The sequence below is a fragment of the Theobroma cacao genome, chromosome 4 (assembly GCF_053813885.1).
Source record: "Theobroma cacao isolate CCN51 chromosome 4, ASM5381388v1, whole genome shotgun sequence".
Taxonomy (NCBI): domain Eukaryota; kingdom Viridiplantae; phylum Streptophyta; class Magnoliopsida; order Malvales; family Malvaceae; genus Theobroma; species Theobroma cacao.
In genome coordinates this window covers 37,106,166-37,132,805 of record NC_142642.1, presented here as the reverse complement: position 1 = coordinate 37,132,805, position 26,640 = coordinate 37,106,166, and the positions used below count along the sequence as shown (strand labels likewise).

Genomic DNA, 26,640 nt, shown 5'->3' with positions numbered 1-26,640 from the left:
TTGGTGTATTATGGAAAAGTTTAGCACCTTGTTTAGGGCACAAGACTTTGAAAAAACAGCTCCAGAAAGAGCTCTTTGACTGTACTTATGCAGTGTGACAGACATAGCTGAAGTCTTGAGAGGTTTCTTGGGGTTTCCCACTGATATTTCCATTGCAGTCACTCTTGCAGAAATTATGGGTACACTCCAACTAAAAAAATCATTAGGATGAATCGTTTCTTCATATAGTAACTAAATTGCCCAATGTTGGGTTCAGGGTAATTAAACTGACTAATTGTTCTTAGCCACATGTCCGAATCCGAGAAGCCTCTTGCCGAATTAAGTCAGCACGATTAGAAACTACAGTATAGGCGAAAGCAACCTTGTTCCATATAGGTGAAAGCTACCTCAAACCAACCACGAAAAATTATACATGTGAATCCTAAGAGCATCATCCGTCAATAATTGATAGTTTTCAATTTTTTTCCTTCTCTGGATTATTTAATAATTGACAGTTTCCCTTGAAATGATGCTAAGTTCATGTCAAGTGGAAAATCAAAGATGGGAAATGGGAAATGTTTCTCTTCTCAAAGATCACACACCACCATTAAGCTGCTTGAAAGCTACTACAAGCCTCTGATTTGTACTATTATCATTCTTGTATTTCTCAAGATTAATATTAAACTGTATTTATATATATATATATATATATATATATATATATATTTGAGAATTCGATAAGCATATGTTCCATATAATGATAATGGCTCTTCATAATTAAACCAGGCAAAGAAGCTTGGATCTTGATGGTGAAGCTTTAATGACATAATGCAATCGGCAATTGCAAAGCGAATGGGGGGAAGAAAAAATTGGAGGAGATGATGTGATTGGGCAGAACACATGGAGCATATAGCATGTCAAATTTGACTACACTCAAAATGACCATACCTTCTCCATTGAAAGGGAAAAGAAAAAATTATGTTTCAAGTGTTCTAATCATGCCAAAAAGTTGTTAGCATTATTGCAAGCCAATGTAGAAAGCAAACTTCATGGTCATGTTGTCATTTTTCCTGTTAGGTCATATTCACTGACTTGTCTTTAAGGCCTAATGAAATTTATATGTTACTATCACCAATTAAGCAGGATTCTAACTGGTTCTTGATCAGATAGAAACATTCAAGTGACCATCTTTGTTAATAAAACTAAAACAACCCTTTTCCCACTTCTTTTTCTACAATGAATCCTTAGTGGGAAAGATGAGATTAATGCAAAAAAGTGAAAGAATTATGTGTAAGATGGATGAAAGGGGGAGATAGAAAAAGGATTGGTTTGTTTTATGTCATCTAGGCCTTGATAAAAACAGAAAATTTCATTAACAATTTCAATGCAAATTAACTTCACAACTGTCTGATAGATCATTGGCTGTTGAACCACCTAAGGCCAATTGGTCAATAGATTATGGAAGCAATGTTGACCTTATTGCAATAGTATGGTCGATCAGTCAAGACAATGCATGGAATTAGAATATAAACAAACAAACAAACAAACGAAAGAACAAAGCCCAAGCCCCAAGCCTCAAGCTTCAGCCAAAAGGTTCATGAGGCAGTAAATAGCCAGGTCAAGCTTTAAGCCAAGGGCTAGCCAATTCCCCTGACACCAACCGAAAGTAACTGTCAATCATACAAAAAGAAAAACTACCGTAAAAAAAAAAAACAAAGAAAAACCCACCCTGGTGGAGTTTTAAATGCTAGAAAGGGCCACGATCTTGAGGCCCCCCTCCGACCATATTGTCTCAATTTCCACTGCCCCATGTCCCTTAGAACATGGAGTAAATTATGGAAGCTTTCCCCTACTCTAAACTCCAAAGTCCTCACATCCCTCTAATCTCAGACCAACCATATAAGCTCTCATGCAAACGCCAAACATTTTCTTACACTTCTTGTACCAACAAAAACCATCAATTCCAAGGGAGAAACTAAGGCAAAAGAAAAAAGATAAGAAAGCCCACTTTCTATTTTATCATTGCAATCAAATCCAACTATAAAAGTAGCCATTCTACCAGCAGCACTTTGTTTTATCATTTTCCTGGAATCCCCTTAAAACTTGGGGAGAACAAAAACTTCCAGTCCATCCTTCTTCAACCTTGAAGCAAAAGCGAAAAAGAAAAAGGGATAAGGGAAAAAAAAAACGATATGGAAATTGAATCAGTTAGATGTGAGTGTTGTGGTTTGAAAGAAGATTGCACCCAAGATTATATCAATGATGTTAAGGCCAAATTTGATGGCAAATGGCTATGTGGGTTATGCTCAGAAGCTGTCAGAGATGAGGTGAGTAGAAGCAAGAAGCAATTTGGTGTTGAAGAAGCTGTTAAAGCTCACATGTCATTTTGTGGCAAATTCAAATCCAATCCAGCCGTTCGAGTAGCTGATGGTATGAGGCAGATGCTGAGAAGAAGGTCGGGAGACTTGGCAAATACGCGTAATTCACCTTCTTCTTCTAAGAAGTTCGCAAGATCGGCTAGCACAAAACTGTACTAATTGGCCAAAAAACAAAGGAAAGGGAGGAAAGGCCTTTACCTTAGTTGGAATAATATTGATAGCTAAGCCTTTTTCCGGCTAAGTTTTCAACTTGTCTTGTACAGGAGATGTTATTTCAATGGAGGCTTCTTCCTGTTTTTGTTTTTCTTTACCCCCACTTGATATGGTATGCATTTTTTTCCCATCTTTTTCTTTTCCTGTTTGAAGAGACCAAAGCTTTTCAAGATCTTTAGTTTTAACTTTTTCTTATCTCCAAATAACAATGTTTCATGGAAAAAACAGTTTTGCTTTCTCTTTTCCCAATTTTCAAAACCAAAGGCTATGAGGTTCCATTTCATTTTCCCCTAATATTTTTCCTCAAGAAAATCCTAACCATGGACAGCATGAAATTATTCTAAATTTGCTACTGCTTTTCCCTTTCATTTGAATGACATCTCTGTTTATGATGTTCTTCCAATATGCTGAATGTTGGAAGGTTGAAATTATAAAAAGAAAAGCGGTGGGGGTGCGGGTGGAATGGTTTTTACCTTTCCGAAAAGGTCAAATGACTTTAAACTGAAGTGGGAAGTAAGGGCAGAGTTATTGGTTTTTCTTAGCCGGGCTGATATATTATTGTCTAAAGAACAAGGAGTTTGACAGTGGAGAGTAGAGAGTTATCGGTCCTTGATCTGCAAGATATTTACCCCGACTGGCTCAGTGGATTCTCAAAGACAAAGAAAATCAGTAACAAATCTAGACTTTTTCAATATTATAATACAGCCGTAAAGGTCAACTTTCCACTACCATAGAAAGGACTAAACCAACACTATGCCATATGTTTCAATGATTTGAGCTAAATTATGGTTATTTCCCACTATTAGCAGTAGTTGATGATGAAAACTTCCTGATTCCTTTATAATAGCTGCGTAAGTACTGTTACTAAGCAATACTTAGATGCAAAGCCGTTGGATTAAGCTCGAAGCTAATCTGACTTGCATAGAAATATATATGAAACAAGTACATTTCATACGTCTTCTTGTAAGCTTTTCCTTATATTTGAAGACTTCAAGCTTGTACCATATCATTTTGGGATGTTCCATATGTTATCAACACGAGTACTCAGGAGTTGAAATAACCTGAGTTACAACTGTGGAATCTTGGGAGATCAGCTGGTAGGCCATCTGATTAAATCTTTCCCCTTTCCCTCCTTTTCAAGTTTGGTCTACCAAAAGCCAACTTTTCTGTTGCTGAACTTACCAATTCATGTTGATTAAGACAACTTTTCTATCCACTAGGCAGCAGCAGGTCCCCGCATTAGGCTATCAATGTGTACAGATGGTAACACTAACCACAGCTTGTAACATCAAAAAAAAAAAAAAAAAACTTGCACATGTTCCTTGAGAAATATGTCAGAAAAATCTTCAATGTCAGCGGTCCACGATCATTTGCTTAATTAATCACCAAATTTAAGCATCCTAAGCAGGCATCCTCAACCTGTTTCGGCACTAATTAATCATGTTCCATGTGATTAGTTAAATTACTTATAGATAGGTCAACCATTGTTTATTGATAATTGGTATCAGTATACTTGGTTTCTAGAGATGCCGTGTCTGATTTGAATCGTTAATGCTTATAATTTTGTGACATCTCGAATCAAATTTTAGACATGCACGAAAAGAAAAATATATCAGTATTTTCTCACAGTTTTCAACCATAAATTATCAAGTACTTTCTGATGAAAGGATCATAAGACGGAATTGCTTATGTCCTAAGATTTGAAAGTTAGTGCTGGCATTGCAAGCATCAATCTTCAAGTAGCATCTATTGGGGCGTATCAAGTTATCTTAAGAAAGTTTCACATGAGAAACACTTGTTATGCTTGGATGATTTTGCACCGTAGAGTAATTAATAAATCAATAAATAGCAACTGCTGTAAGAGATTCCTGTAGAAAAAGCAGAAGTCACATATATTCCTGGGGAGCAATTAGAAATGGTGGTTATGGAAGAGTGACAAAGAAGCATAGGTCTTAGTCTAAACCTAAGCATCATATCCAGTTCCTCATTGACGAGCATCTCTTCCTTGGTCTGCAGCCATGTAAATATCAATAACGTGTCCGGTAGAAGGAGCTCATCTACAAAGGGGAATATCAGTCCAGAACCTTGATTCTTCATTGATAGATTGAGACTAAGATCATTACTTTTTGAAAACTATTAATCCACAATTTCTGAACGTGTTATGTGCCTTATGAATTGAAAATCGTTTTTGTTTGTTATGTCAATTAGTTTTAGAACTTGTAAATTAATGTGCATGCATGGTGGAGACAATTGAACATGACATTCTTGAGAACTTATAAAGAGACATGCTGTCTGAAATTTATAGGCTTTCAAAACCAAATTTTAGGCATAAAAGGAACACAAACTAGCAAATAGGAAGACCTTGTGATAGCTGCTGCTACTGAGTTAGAAAGAAGATGCCAACTGCCACAGTGAAATTTGTTTTCAATTTCACAATGGGTATATGGCTATCGTTTTAGCTTATCTCATCCTAGCCGATATCCAATTGTCATTTCCTTATAAGTGTTTCCATTGATTTTTCAGCGTTTTCCCTTGTTTGGCACTCTATAATTATCTTATTGATGAGTCATTGTTTTCAGCAATGGATAACTTGAAAGTATCTAATGATAGGGCAAAGTAATGATAGTTAATGGCTTGAAAGTACTCATAGTGAGGATATGCATATGAATGTAAATATGTCATTACTTATTGGGAAAAGGTTTGCACCAAATATACACCGGGATCATACAAATCTATCGAGGGATGTACATCAAAATATACAGAGGTGTTCATCAATCTTATGAATAAGATCTCTTACAAGATAGTTCATTAATTTTCCCTCTGAAAATATCACTCTCTTCTTCTGTCTAACTACTTTGTATTTCATAGGCATCCCGTCCCCTTTTCTTGCCATTCCTGGATTAATCTTAGCATAAAACCAGTTCTACTGAAAGAATAACAACAGGACAAGAGGATATCAATGTAACACAGGTTTCTAAAATCATGTTGAGGACAACTTGTGCAGGCCCCCTGACCATGTTCTCATCCTTTCACTCCTAATAAATACAATCTCTAATCACAAACAATTCTTAATACATTTCCAATTATATATGTTATTACAGAATTTCTCTATTTAGGATCAAACAGCTGACTAAAGTCTCAAGAAAAGTCACCAATAGTCTTTACAAGAACAAAGTCCATCTTTATAATGATGGAACCTTGTCCTATCCCTGACAACAATCTCCCTCCCATACAACTTTGAGACTAACTTCATAAAGGTATGGCAGTCCTCACAAACTCTAAGATTCTTAACTATCCGAATGCATGAATCTTTTTCCCCATTAATGAGTCCATAACAAAGTGCTAACTTCTCACTATGCCATAAAACCACCTCCCTTTTCTCTTCCTCTTCTAAATCAACCAGAACACTACGGGTATTAGGAAAATAGCCAACCAGCTTCAATTGACTAATCACCTCATCCAACTTTTCATAGATCTTATCTGCCTGTTTGTGATTCCTATCTGCCATTAAAAACTCATGCACCTCATTGTTCAATTCTATCCTACTACATCCCTTCTCCTTAGATATGCCTCTTTCTTTCATTAAGTGCCTCAACTCCCCAACATCTTGCCACTTTTTCTCTTTGGCATAAATATTTGATAACAACACAAGAGCCCCATCATGATCTGGCTCCAGCTCAAGTAGCCTTTTGGCAGCAAATTCTCCTAATTCAGTCTCACCGTGAATTTGACAAGCAGCCATGAGGGATCCCCAAATGACAACATTGGGTGCTAAGGGCATTGTCTCTACAATCTCAAGAGCTTCTCTTAAGAGATTAGCACGGCCAAAGAGGTCAACCATGCAACCATAATGTTCATGTTTAGGAGCAATCTTGTGTTCATTGATCATGGATGCAAAGATTCTTTGGCCCTCGTCAACCAGCCCCGCATGGCTACAAGCATAAAGCACACCCACAAATGTAACTCCATTGGGCTCAACATGTGCCTCTTTCATTTTATGAAAGAAGCTTAGAGCATTATTGGCATCCCCATGTATGGCAAATGCATTGATCATACTGGTCCAAGATATTACATTTCTTCTAGTCATTTTCTCAAAAACCCCTCTTGCTCTTTCCAAACTTCCACATTTGGCATGCATATCAATAAGAGCATTATTAATAGGCAAAGCTCCTCCAAAACCATTCTTATCAGCATATACATGTATCCATTTGGCTTTCTCTAGTACACCAAGATGCGCACAAGCTGATATAACACTCAGCATTGTCACCTGGTCAGGTCTCATTCCCAGAGATTGCAGTTCATTAAACAATCTTAGAGCTTCTTGAGGTTGATCACTCTCAGCATAACCAGATATCATCGCGCTCCAACACACCAAGTCCTTCTCTACCATTTGGTCAAAAATCAATCGAGCATCCTCAATTCGTCTATGTCTCGAATACCCAGAAACCATCGCTGTAGAAACAACCAAGTTCTTTGGTGCCATCTGATTAAACAATTTCTGAGCCATCTCCATGCAACCACAACTTGCATACATAGTCATGAGAGCACTCTGTAAATGAGAATCAACCACAAGAATTTTTTCAATAATGTAGTCGTGTATTGCCTTCCCGTGATTTAGATTCCCAACACGACCACAAGCAGAAAGAATACTGGAAAGTATAAACTTATCCACCTCAATATTAGCCCTCTTCATCTCCTCAAAAAGCTCCAATGCATCATCAAAAAGTCCACTCAGACAGTAGCTGTTAAAAACTAAATTCATTAGACAAACCAGCATGGGTTTCATCACCAAAAAAAAAAAAAAACTTTTTTTAATTACTTACTCCTTTTGATACTATTGTTTTTTACTTTCTCATAAATTGCTAAACGGAACAAAAACTAATACCAATAGAAAATACAACATCATATCATATTCAATTAAAAATGAATAAATAACTAAATACAGATTTAACTTAAACACAGAAATATCATACATTTCGCTATTCACAAAATTTTACAAGTATTTAATATCTAATTACTCAATAAGCAGTTTGATCCAATAGTAAGTGTAGAAAGAAATTTGAATCACCAATCACCCTTCCTCAAATTTATACCTTTGCTTAGAAAAAACTATTCTTTGGGTTTGTACTCAAAATCATTTTTTTATCTAAATCAAGGTGAACTTCAGATTAGCAAAACTCATACCCATCTATCATAATACTCCATGCAACAATATCCCGGTAAGACATTTTATCGAACACCGACCGAGCCTCCAAAACTCGCCCACATGCCAAATACATACCCACAAGACCCGTCTGCACAAACGGGTCCGAGTCAAGACCCAACTTGAATCCAAACCCATGAATCTCTTTCCCTTCAGCCAACCCCTCAACCCTCGCAACTGCTTTTAAAAGCGGAGGAAAAGTGAATCGGTCAATTTTTATTCCTTCATTCCTCAGCCTTTGGTAAACAAATAAAGCGAATTCGGGTCTGGAGCTACGGGAGAGGTGGCGTACGAAGCGAGTGGAAAGGGAAGGGAGAGGGTGAGGGAGGTGGGAAAAGATGGAGAGAGAGTAAGGGAGGGAAGGGGAGAACAGGAGGAGTTTGAGGATGAGGGTATGTGAGTGGGAGTGGTTGGAGCGGAGGATTTGGGCGTGGATTTGTTTGAGGTGGGTGAGGGAGGGGGAAGAAGAGAGGGTTTTGAGAAGGGTTTTGGGGGTTGGGAGGGATTTGAGGTTCGGGGAAACGAGAGAAATGGTGGGTTGGGGAAGCGCTGACATGTGGAAGGGGTTTTTGAGGGGTTTAAGGTTTTTGCCCTTTTTTTGAAGTGAAAAGTCTTTAAGAATGTGGAGGGAAAGTTAACTAGTTAAAGTGGGTTGTGTTCCTGGAATCCTAGTCCGAGAGATGTTTGATACAGAGTTAAAAGACAAACTTCTGGGTTTTGATTTTTGGGGACTGTTACAATATGCGCGGAAAATAAACTTAAAAGATTTGCTATTTTTGGAGGAAGGCCGATGGCCCAGTAGTCTACAGGTGAGACCGTGAGAGTGAGAGGCATAACTAGAAGCTTGGAACCATAGACCTAACCCATCAACGTCACTGGGCCACGGCCCAAGAACAGGCACCAGGTTCCTTGTGTGAAGTTTCGACTCACAACTCTCGACCCTCAGTCCCTCCTCAGTCATCATCAGAGAAAAGGCGGCTGATTTTGGAGGAGAATGGGTGAAGTTTTGTTGGAGCTTGAACAAAATCTCAGGTCGGGAAAGGTACCCTTCATTTCTTTTTGTTCCTATGGCTTCTAACTCTCCATTTCCACTCACTTTTCATCTTTTAAGTATCTTTCATTTATTAATCCGGGACGCAATTTATTTGCTTTTGGGATCGATGAGAATAGAACAGGAAGACAGGTTCTTTCTTTCCAGAAATAACAATTAAACAATAGTAAAACAATAAAAATTGTTTCAAAAATTTAAATTTGTGTAGAACTGTGTCTGGTAATACTAAAAGCTTGTTGGCAGTGGCATCAGTTATTTCTGTAGCCTTATTACCTTGTAATGTGTGTTCTTTTCTTAGGAGCAATTGACCCTACAAGAGCAAGATTTTTTTCATAGATGTAAGTCCAAGGCTGTTAGGCAGTTCTCTGCTGGTGTAATTGCTGGAGGTGGGCTTGCCTGGACTGGTATTTTCGTTTTCACCGGCATTGCTGCTCATTTGTTGTATTTGAATATGCATCCATAGTTTTGGATATAGTATAGAAAGCAGAAGTCCAAAACTGATTGGGGTTGATGTATCCGGTATCTACTGGTGCTTCAAGATACTTGGTCTTTTTCTACTTTTAATATTTAGAAGATTTAGTTCTTTTGCGATGAATAATGATCTGTATAGCTATGCTTATTATTGATCTTTGTTTTTCAACTTCCATTTAGAAAGTGGCTTTCTTTAAATTTGAATTTTTGTTGCATGTTGCATTCTAGATTCATAATTCTGGTCTTCAAAGCTTAAAGTTTCTCGTACTTTATAATCTGTGATCTCAGGAGTCAAGACTATGAACCTGATGTATTCTATATAGTGGCTTAGCTTTTGTTTGCTATAATATAGGTACCAGACCTAACAATGCTATGTTAGTGTTTAATTCTTTTTGCCCCTAGACATAATTAGAAAGGAGATTGCAACACAATTGCCTTACAGCGAATGCTTCTTTAACTTTTTCAAACCAATTTTTCATTACAAGTAATATCCTAGGAACTATGCCATTGACTTCATCTTTTGTAGTTCCCGAAAATTTTGAATAAGCTCTCTTGAGTTGGCTAAGGAGTGTTTAATTTGATCATTATTCTAATTTTGAACTGCTTTTTCAAAAATGATTTCTTGTCCAAGCTTCAACTTGAACTTTGGTAAGTACCTGTCTGTAAGATGGTCTTTTTCCTGATTGTTGTCCAACAAGTTCTTTCTACTTTTTAGTAATTTGAACATTAAAATACTTATGAACATAAGTTCTCTGTTGACTCCATACTCTAGCAGTATGTTTTCCCTTTAGTATTGTTGCTGCCGGTCTATTTAGATATTTTTATTCATTTTGTAAAAATTATCTCATTATCTCTCAAATCATTTTGGTAATAACCAGGTCTCTTTTTTTTCCAACTTATTCTAACCACTGTGTTGGATATTCTATTTTTAGCAGTTTCTGATAATTCCTAACCCTCTCTTGCAGCAACGTGGAAGCTGAATATGTTAGTTCGGCTAAACGTCTCAGTGGGTAACTCTCTGTGATGCACACCTACTCATGCTCACCAATAGACATGCTTAGACATGCAGAAGCACTCATTAGAACTATTGTTTATAATAACAATTGAGTCTTTACTTTATGCAGGAGCTGCCACTATATTTGGATTGTGGAGATTTGGTAGCTCACTAGAGTCGTGTGTTGACGATGTTCTTGCATTAGATGGAAGTCGGATGCAGAGAGAATTAGCAGATATGTATGTACCATTTGCTACTTTTTGATAAAATTTTCCAGTTTAAATAATGTGAAAAAAAAGAAGATGTTTTATGGGGTTCATGGACATATCAGAAACATGTTGACAAAAATGCTTGCTTGGATCCAATAAAAAGTTAACAAGCTTAACTTTCCTCGGATTTATTGTTCATGTGTTGCCTTTAAAGTTGAAATAACAGGATTTATGTCTGTCTTTTGCTTTCTGAAATTCTGGAGACTCAGAAGCTTCAGATCAAGAATAAGTGTTAATTCTACAGCTGATTAAAGAAACAAGTAAACTAAATGTCATTTTCTTGGATTTATCATTGTACATGCCTCGTAGCTATGGGTGAATATTTCTTTTGCAAAACAAAAATATTTTTGGGTATGTTGTATGCATTCTTGAAGATAATATCGGTAAATGTGTTGATTATCAGGAAGTCATCTTTTATTTTCTTCAAGTTAAGCTCAAGGTTAATGCCAAAGAGTAAACAGATATCCTGATTCAATTTTCAAAAAAAAAAGATATCCTGATTTAAGTTTTGTAACTTTTACTGTATTTGTAAATGGTCAAGGCCTAGTCTGATATTTTGTTCTGTATTATGTTCGTGGCATCTGCTTATACATTCTACTGGTGCATGTTAGTAGTAAATATCTGTATACAGTTGCTTTTGCTTAAGTTTCCTATTCATAAGCTGAAAGTCAAATAACAGAATAGTGAAGAAATATCGGGATGATCCTTTGAAGATGCGACTTATCTCTAAACATTTCTATTCCGAGGAAGTATTTGATGATTTAACGTCAGAGCCAAGATTAAGGTGGCGTTATCGAAATTTCTATAGTGATAATATCAGTCATGATCAAGGAACTCATGATCATTCCCAGAATGACTCCCATAATGCCACCCCCAGTGATTTCCACGATAACTCTGCCAGCAAAAAGACTGATTTGAGGTCTAAGCAAATTCCTGTAAGTGCACTTAGTTTCTTTCGCATTGTCACAACATTGTTGTAAAGTTATAATGAAGTTGTACAAGAGGTGCATTTAGATGTAGAACATAGACTTCTAGACCTAGTTTTATTGCTATTGAGCACATAAATGAACTTGTTTCTTTTCATTTGTTTTGCTTGCTAGTTATGACATTCAAAATCAATGTTAGGTGATTATCCTGTATATGCTGTCAATGCAAAGTAGGATATTCTAGGATTAACAGTTGTTTGATATCAACTCAGAATAAATTCCGAACTTCTTTTTTTCACCTTAAATAAGTTATGGAATTATCTGTCAGTTATCAGGTCTATAACTATTATAGTATGTCTCACCAAAAACAGTATTTGACAGGTTTGGGCGTGGGACAAGCTTGTTATTCTGCATGTGCGTTCCTGCTTATATTAAAATGATATTAAATTTTAGAAAAAGAAAATAACATTTTGTAATTTGCTGATCCAGCCCAATAGATCCTCTGCATAAATCCATTTATTGCCTTTCCCCAGGCCTTGCCATATTTTTCATGGGATCTGGATTCTGTTCCTTGTTTCCTGACCATCTTGTTATTTTAGGTGAACTCTGGTATCGATCTGATGGCAGACCCGCTAGATTGTGTTTTTGGTTATACGGAAACAGCAGAGGAGATTCATCACTCTAGCACCTCAAATGTGCCAAGCAGAGCACAGAGTCATGCCCATAAGAGAGCTCACCGTAGGCGTCGATTGCGTCATCAGGAAGGTTCTTTGGGCTCTCATGATGAGTAATGTATATTGGGAAGGAAATCAGAGAAGAGTGTTAATATAAATTGGATTTCTACAGGATTATTTGAGGGTTTGAAAGCATGAATATTGTGAAGTGCATTTGCATCATGAAAGTCATACTGTTGACATGGAATTGATAAATAAAATGGATTGAAGGTCTCAGTATCCGTTTTAGATAATGTCTGGTTGTGTTACCTAATGCACCGGTTAAAATTTTGGGTCTGATACATATTAGAAGCAATTTAGCTATTTTCCTGAGCCTACATATCAATGGTGATTGAGGTATGCTTGGTGACATTCTGGATGACTTGCTGGGTCATAATGTTGGCAACAAGAAGGCTGATAGAGGAGTAACTAGCACCAGAACAGAGAAAATAGATGACTAGATTCCCTTCAGCCTTGAGGTTTAGCAAAAGCACCTGAGTATCAACAAGTTCAACAAACTGTTCGGTCCAGGTGGCCCTTACCTTTGGTACGGCTAGAAGTTTTTTGATTTTGTGACCTATATCACTTCCCAATGCAGGCCAGGGCCGCCTCCTCCTCGCTTCCTCAATGGCTGGCCGTTTTACTGCTACAAAAATGGAAAGGCATTAAGCGAAATCTGGCTTCGCTTGAGAATCAAATCATATCTTAGGGGATGTTAGGGTAATGTCGAACTCTCTTTATCACTAGTTTAAAGTATGCTATTCCTTCTCAACTCAACTCGACTCTGGGTGCTCCCAATTCCAGCTTAAAGCCTAAAAAACAACTTATGAATTCTAATGATGCTGTAAATGTGATTAAACTGTTAATTCCATCCATAATTATAAAACTTGAGAAACATGACATCTTTGTTGATTGTCCTGCTTTCGGAGGTTTTCTTTCTGCCCCCATCCTTTAAAAATGCTTGCTTTTGTTATAGGAGGGGCTAAAAGTCACCCATCATGGCAAAGGAAAAGAATGGGGAAAAAAGTATGCAATCTGTCACCTATGGGACCCTGCGTTTCCCCGTCCCCGTACCCTACCACACGCATTTGGCCAAAATTGAAGGGAAAGACAAAGCCTACACCAAACCAAATAAAAAATCCATATATATGTAAAAGAAAAAGATAAAAAAGGGGTTCACAATAAAACCTACAGCACATCATTTCCAGGAAGGATCATGGCACCTTCATTCCTTGTCTTTCCATGCCAAAAAGCACCTTCTTAAGTATTACGGAATGTTTGCAACACAAAGTGTTCAATTGGATTCTCAATATATTATTTGGGTGCTTTTGTCAGCATCCACGTTTTCCTTTTAGCTCAATGCTAGAATGCTCTCGGTGAACGTTTCTTCTTGTTCTATTTGATTAATTCAAGGTGGGGAAAAAATCAAGAAATTTAAGGATATTGCATTTTTTGTGCTTACAAGTTGAAATCCATTGTTCTATCCAAAGAATAATCAATCATAGAATGGGATTAGGCAAACAATTTAAGGATGATTAACACCTACTATTAGGAGTTGGGTAGAGTATTATCTTTACTAGTATTCAATGATTTGTGGATGAACAATTTGTCAATCATGGACTTCACAGTTTTAGATTTAATCCCAATTAAGCACCTACTTTCTTATAAAAGTATATTAAGATTGAGTTTTATGGAACAAAAAATTTTCTTATTTCACAAAATTTATTCGTTTTTAAATCAGAATTTAAATAAAAAAACTTTCAAATTTAAGCCGTTAGATGTTCTCCAAAACTAATTTAATCCTAATTTACATGTAACCTTCCTCTTCCATCTATAAGTTAACAAAAAAATAAAATAAAATGTCTTTTGCAAAAGAGTTGATGATGCCACAAATTTATTAAACTTTCATTACACAAGGAAAAAAAAAAAACATAATTTTCTTAAAAATATATCATCAATATTTTTTTCTTTTTTTAAAAGTTTTATTACAAAAACCCAAAGTAGTTAATGACTTGATGTTGAATTTTAGAAAAAAAAAATATTATATTTTTAATTATTGATTTGTCCCCATCAATCAATTTATAGCATGAAATGAGAACTCAGAAACATTTTGCAATTAATATTTTGGACGCAATGGAATTCAATATTTGACTAGTCTTACATCAACCGGATCAAATTACTAAATATTTATTGCTAGTTATCTAATTTCAAATATACTTAGTTATTTTTTTTCTTAGATATATACACATATTTTGATAAGTAAATTAACAATTAATTATCTGTGGTTACTCAAAAAACAAGCCAATTCATCATTAATTGGTCACACTTGACATGTAAGTACCATGCATACAATTATTGTTAGCATCCGGCAATGCATGTGCATGATGGATCTACCCTGCCACCATCATCTTTATTTTCACATACAAGCTATTAAATTTTTATGACCATCATTAAAAAAATACATATTGATTACTATTTACAGAAGAAACATTAGGAAAAAATAAATTAAATTAATGAAAGAAATAAATAAATTAAATTTTTATGTCATGTAGAAGCACAATTTTCCAACATGAAGTTCCACACAAAAAAAAAAAAAGAAAAAACAACTCCAATAATTAATGATGGGGTGACCACATTTAATATTCTCATAACCATCTTTAACTTTTGGTCCTTTTCTTTGTAATAATGATAGCACTCTCCAAAACAAATTGGCTAAAATCACATCAGAGGGGACCAATATTTGAACCACTATGCATACGTGATCAATCATCTTTACAAAAATTTATCTATTTTTGTACTTTAAAAATTTCAATGTGAACCCAATAAATTTTAATTTTTTATATTATAAATTCATCTAAATATAAGAAATTTAATTGAACATAATAATAAAATTTTAAATAATTCTAAAAATTTTTAGATGTTATATCTTTTATTTTTCAATAACCATATTATTATTATTATTATTATCTTCTTATGTCACCTTCCTGATTGATCATTATAAATTCTTCACAACTCTTCTTCTTCTTTCTTTTTTTTGGAACTTTTTCTTATTAAATTTAACAATATTATGAAATTTATCAAAGAAATTCATTTCATAAGTGATTTCAATTCTCTCTTTTTTTTTGTCTAATAATGCTAAAAATCTCTCTGTTGTCCTTCTTAATCATTAATTAATTAAATTAAAGTGTGCTCAAATAAGTTATAAAAAAGTGGTAATCAATAATACTGATAATTTAAAAAAATAAAAGAAATGGTAACCTTATAGGTAAAATTAATGGAAGTTGAGGGGCATTAACAAAGCCTTGTCTTGTTTATCTGTTCAAGTGATTCCCCTGTAGCGTTGAGCTTTCTGCACACCATAAGAAAAGGCAGAGATCATAGAATTTTCATTGACAGCCTTTCTTTCGCCACTCAAACAATTTTCCCATTCTTTATAGAAAGGAAAATCTAAATCACAAAATCTATTTTCCCTTTTCAACACTCAATCTCAAACAACAATTTTCAAAATCCTTCCTTCCATTCCAATTTTTCCATATCCGGTTTCCTTATCAAAATCTCAAAAAAAAAAAAAAAACAAGAGAAAAGAGAAAAGGAAAGAAAGTTTTAGAGAATTGACACCATTGCTTTATGATTTCACCTTTTCCATTCCACAACTTGATCAAGATTTCGATTCCTATCCAAATTTCTTCTTCACTTTTCTTCACCAAAGCATCTTTCTTCTTAATATTAATCTTGTTCCAAGCCTTCTCCTTGCCTTCCACTTCTTCGCAATTCACCGCCAAAAGATCAATTCTTTGTGACAAAAACCAAAAACCCAAATCTCAAATACCGTCAAAAAACATAATGAGAATCCACCCATTGCCCAGGAAAAGAAACATCACTATTCAATATGAGATGAACCCAAGAACAACGAGGTCCCAAGCTGAGAGCTTGTTGAGCGGTGGGTCCCACAAAAAGCTCCGGAGGCTGCCCCACATCTTCAGCCGCGTCCTGGAACTGCCTTTCAGGTCGGATGCCGACGTGGCGGTGGAGGAAAGCCCCGACTGTTTCAAGTTCGTCGCCGAAACGGATGGGAGAATCGGCGACGTTGTGAGGGCTCATACGGTGGAAATCCATCCTGGGGTTACTAAGATTGTGATAAGGTCGAATAGTTTGGTGGATTTTAGTTTGTTGGATGATTTGGAGCTTGACATGTGGCGGTTTAGGCTGCCAGAGACGACGCGGCCGGAGCTGGCGAGTGCTGTTTATGAAGATGGGGAGCTAATTGTGACGGTGCCTAAGGGAGGCGAAGTGGAGAATTTGGAGGAAGGAGGTGGTGGAGGGGAAGCTGAAGGGAATGGGGAGATTAGAGGAGGTATGGGAAATGGTAATACTAATAATAGGCTTGTTCTTGTACAGTAAAAAAAAAAAATCTCTTGCTTTGGTTTTTAATTGCATGTTATTTTGATTTTAGTTTTTGAAGGGCGTTGGTGAAGCTTAGCCTTTTCTTCTTTCTTTTTTTTTGTATGGTTACTTTTTATTAATGAATCAAATCAAGAATTGTTCTTCTCAAGCATGCTGGGCATAATGGTAATGGTAATTTCGATTTGATATTGTTTTCTTGGCATGAATTTTATGATTTTTGTTGCGGAATTTAGATGATTTCCTTGGCATGTTCTTGATGAGCTTTATTGGAGGATTTAGCTGGGCTAATAACTTTGAATAGAATAGTTGTTTTATGAGCTTGTTTTTGTATTTTAGGCTGGTTGGGGTGCATTTTGTTTTCTGAGGTCAAGAAAAGGTCTAGGATTTTGGTATGTTCATAGGAATGTACATGCTTAGCATAAGTTCTTGACTATGAGGAAAATGATCATAAACATGCTAGTGGATGTTTTTTGTTCTTATGTTTTTTCTACAGAAGTGGAATTTGACATTGACTGGTCTAAATATGTGCTTGATTGAAGGTGGGTTCTTTTCCATTTCTCATCCCATCATTGTGTGAATGGGAAGGGATGAATGGCCTTCCATAGGTGCATAGCAGAGTAGCTTCCCCAGTACCAGTGTTTTTGTTTCTTATTTTCAAAGCAATCTATTGTTTTGCCAAGAACTGATAATTTATTTTCAAAATAAAGACCAAAGATATACACAAGTTTTACTATCTTTTTGTCTTTCACATTTTCTGGTAATTAATCAAGGTGTTATATGTTAGCTGACATTCCTCGGTAAATAATTGCTTTTGAGTCTTGATCCTAGAGATTCATAGTGCTTTTACGTGTCTGCATTTTCTTTGTGTACATTCTTGGGTGAAAATCAACCTGAAACATTGTAAAGCAAAGTTATTTTTCATGTGTTGATGTTGAGAATTGGTTCTCTTCTTACTTTGTGGTTAAGAATCTATGCTTTTGGTCCACTTGGTTGGTTTAGGTAAGGCCATCGAATCTTGGACCTTAGACTTTCATTTTTTGGCCTTTTGATTTTGGTTATTTAAATATGCCGTCTAGTATATCAGGCTCATGCAAAGTAATGATAAACTACATTGTCTTATGAGGTCTTTTAGTCATTCATTTTCTTGTAATTATGATGAATCTTTTTGTTTACATCTTTCCGGTGATTCATAATGTCAAATATCCATCCTTATTGTTGCTTTATGGTTATCAGTAAAGTACATTGATTGAAATAGACAATTGGACATCTTTATCAGCTTATGTGGAAAATTTGCTTATCATATCTATTCATCTTGGTTCATACCAAAGACAGTGTCTAAGTTCAATTTTTATTGCAGTGTTCCATGTCTATGGTTGTCACTGCTTGCAGAACCTGCATTCTCATCTTAATTTACTCCAATATTTTCCAAGAACATGACTTAGGATACATGACATCTTTCCCAAAATGAGATTAACTGTCTTTCTGGCCTCCCACAAGAGGTCGGTTCCCACTGATCAGGATATCATTTAGATGTGGGCATGCTGGTTCAGGCACCCAACTTTTAGGGTGAGAAGCTGTAGGTCCAAGGTTCAGTTTCCGTAGGTCCCCAAGCCCTTGGGATCCTGCCCATGAAATAAATAGAGAAAGAGTGGGGTTGGCGTGGGGGTGCTGAGAATGAGATTTGACCAGGGCAGGGTTGTTACTTTGCTAAACTTTAACTGCAAAACCTTTTCCTAGAAATTGAAACTCGTTTATTTGCTGTGGGAGGGGTTTCATTTGCTATCATTTTGCTTGCAATTGTGGTGTGACTAAAGCTGGATTCCTTCACAAATATTTTGATTTTAGAGAATGTCGCGTCCCCTCAGTCTCACCATATGCTTTAAACCATTATTATCATTGACGCCCACCACACTTGAAGAAACCAGACACAAGAATTTCCCCTTCGTTGCTTCACTTCTTTTATATATATATATGGAAAGATGCGAGAGAGGAATCCAAGTTATGAGGGTCAAAGAAATAATAATAATATAATGAATTAGTTGTCAAAGAAATCATACGATTCGTGTATCCCAATTTAACTTGGGACTAGTTGATTATTTTAGCAAATTATTGCATTTTTCTTTATCTACTTTGTCATATGATTTATAGCACAAAGATTATTAAGATTATCAAAAGCAAGTATAAGTGTACGAGGGTCAAAGATAAAGAAGAGTAAAGAATAAAACTTTTTGAAGAGATCATTAAGAGAAAAAAGATATAATATACACAAAATTTTTAAAATTTTAGAAACTACAACCTCATAATTATGCAAAGCTCGGCCCCTGTTTATCCCTGTCTAAATTAACTTTTATCCTCTTATTAATGTCGCTCAACTCATTACAAGCTTTTTTATGCAATTAAGACTTAGCAATTTTCTTTAAATGCTTTGCGGCAAAGTCTACATCGAACTTGATACATTTATTTTAGCTTCCGCTATGCCTCTCTCCATCTGAAAATCAAAATCAGCTCCTCAGTCACTTGTTCGAGAGATATGTCCCTGTTACCTTGATTGCTGCTAAAAATTGAAGAAAAATATTTTCAACAGAAATATAACTTAAACAATGACTTTTTATATCTTTTCTACCCAAATAGGACTTAGCAATTTTCTTTAATGCTCTGCCACAAAGCCTACCTTATTATATAACATTTGTAATTGTATTTGGTGCTGAGTAGAATTTCAAGAAGTTGTCGAATCTGTCCTGTAGGTTTGACCGTCTGTGTATTTTTTACTGTTGCCTTTCTTTTTTTTTGACTCTTGTCGGAATATCAAATTATGTAAGTATTAAATTAATTAGTTTACATCACTTTATCTAAGATTAATATTTTAACAAATCAATTACTAAATTTAACAATTCATTTATATATATATATATATATATATTTTTTTTTTACATGTAAAATTATAAATCAATGTATTACATTGATTGAAATGTTATCCTTTTTAATATAAATTTAACAGTCGACTTTATTATATCAAATAAATAATAAAATATTTTTAATTAATTTCAAATTTATGTAATAGAGTATGAAATTCAATAAATCATTACATCTTAAATTAATTTTATATAATAACATAAAGTGGATCATTTCTTGTAGATAATAATAGTAATAATAACAACAACAAAATCTCTACACGACAAAGTAATGACTGGCAAGCATTGGGGCAAATCATCCGCTCGCATTGCTACCGCGTGACTAACAATAGAGGCGATATAGATTGAACGTCATTTCCTTTGGAAAAATATTCAAGATCATATCTCGAGGATGGGAGTGGTATAATTTACTCTTGTAACTTGTAACAAAGTTAATCAAAGCAAACCATGAGACCTGTCGGGTTATGCGTAATTAATACCTAAATGCAACTTTCAAGATGGTTATAATGTTAAATATCTTAAACAAGATGGTCAATGCTAGAACCAGCGAAATGCAAACTTTGAATCTTCTCCATTAGAGAGAACAAAAATTCTCTGCACAAAGGCTGCTTTTGTTTCGCTGGGCCACAAAGAACTCTAGTATCAAAAGGCATTATATCCAATCACAGAGCCCCCATTCTACTCATTAAAGTGAGAATGGTACGCAACTTTGTCCAGAGTCACAGGATTTTTTTGTGGCTTCTCTGACAGCGGTTCTACCAAATCATACCTAGAACAGATGAGTGATCCAACTTCCCTCTCTGCTAACAGTCAAGCTTCGCAACATATTTTCAATGAAATATACGACACTTGGAGAAAACTGATTAAACTGATAAAGCCAACAACCTTGTATGATCATATACTTGCCCTAGGGGCTGTGTTCAATTTCGATTTCTATACTTCAGTATTCCTTTAGTAACAGCCTTCACATGTCTTCTCCGAATCCTCTAGGAGGTTAGACCCACAATTCTTGGGGTGCATGGTATGACCTATTTTTGCATTATGCAACTTCACCGTCAAAGATGTAAAGGTAAGTTCAAAGGATGTGCTACAGTTCACAGCGAAATTTGGTGTACATCGGACAAATTAAGCCATTGTTATGCAAAATGATTTAGTCCTCAATTTCCAAACCAAAGTGTTCCTTCAGAGTACCTTTAGGAGTCCTTCCAAATCCATTGGACACTACTTCCATTTCCTTGAGTTTCATGACTTCTTTTTTTATCTGATCCACTCTGTTCAAGATAGCATTCAGCAATGCATCTGCTTTAGTTCCAGATGCCCGATGTGACAGTTCAGATCTCTCCTTGTCCAGTTGCTGATAAAGATTGCGAAGATAATTCTTCTGACCATAAAGCTTTTCTTCCGCAATTTTATATTCAGACTCCTGTGCCTTTCTCAGAGCCTGAAGAACCTGATCAATCTCATATTCGAGTTTTAGGTATTCACTCTGATAATCAGAAGAAATTGATTGAACTGACACTGAAAATGGTCTAATATCTAGAGAGTCCTGATGATTTGTTGGTTCAAGCTCTAAATTTCCATTATGGAAGACACCTGCAAATAAACCAAAATGATGATTTTATATCTAAGTTTTTAATGCACCATACAAGAGAGAGATGTTACAGAAATAACTATAAAAAGGTAATAAGGAAATAATAAACACAGTGAAATGCAATTACTCTTTCAGCTTACAGCTCAGCCTTTCTTCCAGACCTAGGGGACAAACTAAGAAATGTAATTTCATATCTTCAAGCTTAGATGGTTTAAATTCTCAAACTTCAATAAATCTATCCGTGTTTAAATTCTGGAATTCTCTCTCCTATGTTGCTTAATATTACATGTCTGTATTTCGGTCCACCCTCAAAATACCAATCACATATCATTATATTTCTATACCATCTAAGGAAAAATTATGACTCTGATAAATATCATGAATACCCAAACGACGTGATTGAAGGCAATGGAAGGAAAAATTTTCCCACTGAAAGTCGAGTAAAAAGGGTTTAGCAATAGAATTCATATTCATATTCTTATGCACAGACAATCATCTGGATTTGCCAGGGTAATTTTCCAGAAAAACCACCGTGTGAGTGATATGCATTAACATCCAACTGATTGAAAGAAGACAAAATTACAAACAAACTGCCCATCTTACAAAGGAAAAGAGTGCGGTTATTTCTTAAACTCCTCAATTTCTAAATGTACAGCAAATATTTTGATGCAAGTTTAACATAATCAAATATTTCATGCATTACTAGCTAATGCAAAGTTGTGACTTTATTAATTTTTATATGCATGAGGCTATTCAAAAAAAAAATTTATATGCATGAGATTTACAGTTAAATTACCTGTTGAAATAGCACTTTCTTTCACTTTCCAGATATCTTCAAGAGAAGTCCCACATTTAAGCTGATGTAAATACCAAAATCTCTTACTAGTGTATTAAATAAAACCCCCAAAGTGCACAAAGAAAAATTTTTGCAAAAGCAAGAAATCTGTAAGCCTTGTAACTAGATTGTATTGGCTTTACCTTTGTGATAGCCAACTCAATACGATCCAGTAACTCCCTTGCATCGGTCTTCCCCGAACCACGTAAAATACAGAAACCAAAATTCAGAATCTTCTCAATGTCATCACAAGAATCAATGGATTCACAGGTTTTTAAAAGCATTGTCACATGTGGAACCAGTGATGTCTTTGCATCACAACGTCGGCAGTAGTACTCAGCATCCAACCCAATGCTACCTCCAACTGTCCCAGCCATGTAAGACCGAAGAGCACAGTTCAGATGAGCAACATGCCCACATATACAACCATCCACCGTTGCTTCACATTTGATATAACTATAGCCTCCATATTTCAAGTCTATAGTCATGCTACAAAGAATACAGCAACAGTCACGGCAAAAATGAGGTTCACCACAGCAAAGATCACAAGGCAAGGGAACCAAAGAAGGGCTTTCTGCTTCAGCATATAAACTGTTGCACTTCTTATTTCCAGCCTTACAAGTCACACCATCAGACTGGGGGTCAGACACTGAAAGATCAGCTATCTCTTCAGGAGGTGGAGCAAAGAAAGTCCGTGTCACTGCATCCTCATAAAGCAGCAAAAGTTTGTTAGACAATGAAAACAAGTTCAAAGTTAAAACTAGACATCTTGAACAACTACCTTAAAATATTTGAGGACATTTTATAAGTGCTGTCTCAAGAAGAAGGCAATGTAGTAAGGATGCAGCCTTCGATAATACAAAGGGATAAAACACTAAGAGAACGAATTAAAAGCACAAGACCATTACCTATGAAATGCCATTATAAATATTCATAAGATTCGTGTTTTCAAGTTCATGGAACAAATAATAAATCATGTGGAAAAGAATACCATTAATAACTCAATGATCACACTGAAGAATATGATTGTCATACATAGAAGCTTGATTCTAATATTCAGCAGTAAGATGCTAATGGTTCACAAGAGTTATTTTGTCATCAGGGGCTAATGCTCTAAGATACATACGACGCATCTAGAATGCAGACAAGAAACTAACAGGTTAATCAGTTTAAACATAACTTTTATGAGAACATCAATCCTTTTGTTGGTCGCATTGGATATTTTCTTCGTTAATCAAAGTTAGATTAAACTATAAAAGCTGCATCCATACAATCAAAATTGTTTCAAGAATGGCTTTTAATTCCACAAAACAGTAGAACTAGAAATCAATAGCTTTTTTTTTCATTTTTCTCCTTCCTAAAACTCTTCATTTATCAAAGAACTAAAACATGTGAAGTGACTGAAAACCTCAACCTGCACAAAGACTTAAAGCATTTCATGGTTCATAATCTAAGAAATCCAAAAAAGAAAGAATATAGAACAAAAACAGCCTTTGATTGAAACTGGAAGGAAAACATTCCTAACAAAAGCCCATGATTGGTCCTTCAATACTCCCAGCACAAGGAAAGAGTAATCTTGTCAACAAGTCAAACATATACTTCAACCAAAAGGAGCTACCAAATATATCTGTGACCCAAAGATGTTGGTGAACAGTATCTTAACACTACAGTCTAAGTTGATTCAGAGAATCGTATTGTTAAGTGTAGTTTATGTCAAACAGTCAGACACAGGATTCAATGAATTTAGCACAGAACCATATATCCAACTAAAAGGCCAAATGACTTAAAGACTGATGCGGTTCATGTATATCGAGAAAGAATAACTACAACACTATACAGGTTAAAAAAAAAGCAGAAGTAAATCCAGCTACCATATAAATGAAAAAAAAACTCAAATGAGCACATGTAAACTGGAGAATAGAAAGAACAAAAGCACAATATTGGGAGCTGACCATTTGTCAACGAATGCTTTTTAGCAGGGACTTTCCAGCTGAATGAAGCAAAAAATGCACTGATGTCTGCGCCAGGGAGTGCCGTTTGGAGAAATCGCTCAACTGAAAGCTTACTAGCCAAACCACGTTTCCTTCTAGTTGAGTTGTCAAGCTTGTGGAGGCGTTTTGGAGGATAGAGGTATCTATCCAAGAAATGGCCAGTGATGGCAACTCTCCTCCCCACCTTCCAGCTCCATACATCACCCTTCTTAGGCCAATCCACAGGAGCATAAGGCAAGCCTACACCAGATGCCTCTGGCGAGACTGGCTTCAAATGAAGACCATTTTCCCTTTTCCTAGGCGTGCTTCTATTAGTTTCCTTAGTATTATCAAGCTCCATAAAATTCAAATTTAGCTGATAAGCAGCCAAGGGCTAGAACACCGCACTCACTGTCATTCAAAATTTTTTTGGATATGTTTAGCAATTGACAGACTACAAAACACTTCAGTTATCCCAACGCAACTAGCAAACACATCACCAAATCCATAACTCATTATCCAACTCCTATAGCAGTTGCAATTTAGTTCTTCTTGGAAAGCAAAGATTTGCCTAGCTAAATTTATAGTATTCAATTACAAAGCAAAGCTACCATTGAATTTCACATTGAACTAATCAACCGGTTCCAGAATACAGATCAATGACTCCAGTGAAGAAATAAAAGAATTCATAATCCAATGCATTATGCAAAAACTAACAAATAAATAAATCAATGTAGGTTATTTTAGCATCCAATAAGCTATTCAAGAATCTCCTCGAACGATCCAAATTACGAGAAAGGTGTTCCGTGATTCAACATACATATGTAAGTTATTAACGTTAATTAATATCAAATTTTCATCTATTAACTCTTTGATTCAAGCGAAAAAGAGAGGGAAATGGAAGGAATAAAACGAAAAATCACCTGATTGTATTTTAAATTTCACGAGAGGGAGACGATCTCTGCATCTGCCAAAACTAAAATCATTAAAAAAAAAAAGAGAATCAAACAATTTCGAGGTTTCAAGATAACAAAATATAAACCAAAAAAAAAAGAAATCTGAGAAAAGAGAGATGACGAGCTTTCTAGGTGTAATTACAGGGAAAGAAAACAAAAAGAGTGTGAGAAATAAAATCTTTTTAACAGACTGAAGATCAAAACGAAGCCCTAGATAAACCCCAATAGGGAGTAGTGTGGGGAATCATGGACTCAGAGGCAAAATTTGTTTGCCGTCGTAGGAAAAATTTAACACATGAAGATAGAATGACTGTTTTACCCTTGTCGGGAGAGCAATTTTTTTTTTTTAACGAACGCCATTATTTTCACGCGCGAATTCTTACGAGGCTGTTAATTTTTTTTAGCACAGTTAATCTGTTATTAGTTAATCGAATCGGAAATCAACGTTAATCTAGGGTCATAAATATTTAATGGAAAGGTTAAAATTATCTGATAATCCTATTATTGGCAAAAAAATAGCAGAGATTGTATTTTAAATCTGGCAAGTAAAATAAAGCATTTCATTCAAATGATAAGATAGTGATAAAATTTCTTAATAATTTGCATTGAAGACTGCATAGATACCCAATTTGCTAAAACTATTATTGCACGTTTGGTATAGAGAATAGGTATGCTATTCCTCTTCTATTTTCGGTCTTTTCCTATACCTTTATTTGGTATAAAATTGGGATACAAAATAGTAATTTTGCAGAAATAAAAATTCCATCAAATAGGCTAAAAGCTAACTTTATCTATTCTCTTCTCCCCCGGTAATATCTATTCCATGAGACATGGAATAACTTTCAAATATATAATGATCAAAATACCTCTTATAACTAAAAAATATTACAACCCTAGATCTAAAAATACTTTTTTTCTCATTTTACCTTTTATTTCTCTCTCTTCTCACATTCTTTCCTCTCTCATTCTCTCTAATTAGAACTCAACACCGACGACGGCATTGGCGGAAGCGACAGCAACCGAATATGATCGAAAAGCGTCGATCTAGTCCTTTCTGACAACATTCAACCTAAATCCAGTCAGATCTGACACTCAACGGTCAGATCTGGCCTCGGGAAGCACCGGATCTGCTGCTTCCCAACCAGATCTCACGGTTGATCTGACACTCCACGGTCAGATCCAGTCGTGGAGAAGCACCGATCTGGCACCGTAGTGGCTAGATCTGGCCACATGGTGCCCCAGATTGACGTTTTGTTACATCGGTCGCCTTTCTGGAGACCGATCCATGAAAAAAAAAAATAAAATAAAAAAGAATAAATTATTTGTAAAATTTAAAATATTAATATTTTATATATAATTTAAACATTATTAATATTAATATGATTAAATTATTAAAATATTAATATTTTAAACTATTAATGTTTTATTTATTAAATTATTAATATATTAAAAATTTTAATGAACATAAATAAAAATAAAAATTATTAATATTTTAATCAAAATAATATTAAATTATAAAAATATAATTAATTAAATATTAATAATTAAATTATATTAAAATATTAATATTTTAAAATATTAATATTTTAATTAATTATAAATTATTAATATTTAAAAAATAAAATAAAAATAAATAATTATATATAATAAAATGTATTTTTATCTTTTTATTTTCTATTCATTTCTTATTCCAAAGCTATTATTACCAACCAAACACTGTAATAAGTCATAATAATTATTCCTACTCTATTCCATTCATCATACCAAATTACGCA

The 26,640-nt window shown here is 35.1% G+C and overlaps 5 protein-coding genes across 6 annotated transcripts; 3 read left to right on the top strand and 2 right to left on the bottom strand.

Moving 5' to 3' along the window:
* The first annotated feature begins 1,745 nt into the window (after positions 1 to 1,745).
* On the top strand, positions 1,746 to 2,667 carry LOC18603009 (uncharacterized). Its single transcript, XM_007034726.3, has one exon. The coding sequence runs from the start codon at positions 2,172 to 2,174 to the stop codon at positions 2,514 to 2,516; it is 345 nt and encodes a 114-aa protein (XP_007034788.1). The 5' UTR covers positions 1,746 to 2,171; the 3' UTR covers positions 2,517 to 2,667.
* A 2,874-nt stretch (positions 2,668 to 5,541) lies between these two features.
* Positions 5,542 to 8,523, bottom strand: LOC18603007 (Pentatricopeptide repeat (PPR) superfamily protein). Its single transcript, XM_007034724.3, has 2 exons — positions 7,755 to 8,523; positions 5,542 to 7,312 (listed from the first exon to the last, which is right to left on the bottom strand). The coding sequence occupies exons 1-2, from the start codon at positions 8,327 to 8,329 to the stop codon at positions 5,719 to 5,721; spliced, it is 2,169 nt and encodes a 722-aa protein (XP_007034786.3). The 5' UTR covers positions 8,330 to 8,523; the 3' UTR covers positions 5,542 to 5,718.
* A 135-nt stretch (positions 8,524 to 8,658) lies between these two features.
* LOC18603006 (uncharacterized) lies at positions 8,659 to 12,451 on the top strand. Of its 2 annotated transcripts, none has more exons than XM_007034722.3 (6): positions 8,659 to 8,815; positions 9,123 to 9,210; positions 10,261 to 10,305; positions 10,420 to 10,528; positions 11,238 to 11,493; positions 12,084 to 12,451. In XM_007034722.3, exons 1-6 carry the CDS (start codon positions 8,768 to 8,770, stop codon positions 12,273 to 12,275), a joined length of 738 nt encoding a protein of 245 aa, XP_007034784.3. In that variant the 5' UTR covers positions 8,659 to 8,767; the 3' UTR covers positions 12,276 to 12,451. The 2 variants fall into 2 exon arrangements, with proteins under 2 accessions (XP_007034784.3, XP_007034783.3); XM_007034721.3 differs by having other exon boundaries at positions 9,123 to 9,228.
* Positions 12,452 to 15,489: 3,038 nt separating this feature from the next.
* Positions 15,490 to 16,749, top strand: LOC18603005 (heat shock protein). Its single transcript, XM_007034720.3, has one exon. The coding sequence runs from the start codon at positions 15,825 to 15,827 to the stop codon at positions 16,596 to 16,598; it is 774 nt and encodes a 257-aa protein (XP_007034782.3). The 5' UTR covers positions 15,490 to 15,824; the 3' UTR covers positions 16,599 to 16,749.
* A 3,104-nt stretch (positions 16,750 to 19,853) lies between these two features.
* Positions 19,854 to 25,147, bottom strand: LOC18603004 (CDPK adapter, putative (DUF1423)). Its single transcript, XM_007034719.3, has 5 exons — positions 24,833 to 25,147; positions 23,892 to 24,320; positions 22,083 to 22,639; positions 21,901 to 21,961; positions 19,854 to 21,106 (listed from the first exon to the last, which is right to left on the bottom strand). Exons 2-5 carry the CDS (start codon positions 24,268 to 24,270, stop codon positions 20,664 to 20,666), a joined length of 1,440 nt encoding a protein of 479 aa, XP_007034781.3. The 5' UTR covers positions 24,271 to 24,320; positions 24,833 to 25,147; the 3' UTR covers positions 19,854 to 20,663.
* Positions 25,148 to 26,640: the final 1,493 nt, after the last annotated feature.

What these genes read in the sequence shown, in the direction of transcription:
- LOC18603006 (XM_007034721.3), top strand. Translation starts at nt 8,768, where the DNA reads ATGGGTGAAGTTTTGTTGGAGCTTGAACAAAATCTCAGGTCGGGAAAG. An exon ending in AAAATCTCAGGTCGGGAAAG is followed by an intron (nt 8,816 to 9,122) that starts GTACCCTTCATT and finishes TTCTTTTCTTAG; the next exon opens with GAGCAATTGACCCTACAAGA. An exon ending in AGGTGGGCTTGCCTGGACTG is followed by an intron (nt 9,229 to 10,260) that starts GTATTTTCGTTT and finishes CCTCTCTTGCAG; the next exon opens with CAACGTGGAAGCTGAATATG.
- LOC18603007 (XM_007034724.3), bottom strand. Translation starts at nt 8,329, where the DNA reads ATGTCAGCGCTTCCCCAACCCACCATTTCTCTCGTTTCCCCGAACCTC. An exon ending in TGGAGTATTATGATAGATGG is followed by an intron (nt 7,313 to 7,754) that starts GTATGAGTTTTG and finishes AGTTTTTAACAG; the next exon opens with CTACTGTCTGAGTGGACTTT.
- LOC18603005 (XM_007034720.3), top strand. Translation starts at nt 15,825, where the DNA reads ATGATTTCACCTTTTCCATTCCACAACTTGATCAAGATTTCGATTCCT.
- LOC18603009 (XM_007034726.3), top strand. Translation starts at nt 2,172, where the DNA reads ATGGAAATTGAATCAGTTAGATGTGAGTGTTGTGGTTTGAAAGAAGAT.
- LOC18603004 (XM_007034719.3), bottom strand. Translation starts at nt 24,270, where the DNA reads ATGGAGCTTGATAATACTAAGGAAACTAATAGAAGCACGCCTAGGAAA. An exon ending in AAAGCATTCGTTGACAAATG is followed by an intron (nt 22,640 to 23,891) that starts GTCAGCTCCCAA and finishes ATGAGGATGCAG; the next exon opens with TGACACGGACTTTCTTTGCT. An exon ending in TTGAGTTGGCTATCACAAAG is followed by an intron (nt 21,962 to 22,082) that starts GTAAAGCCAATA and finishes TATTTACATCAG; the next exon opens with CTTAAATGTGGGACTTCTCT.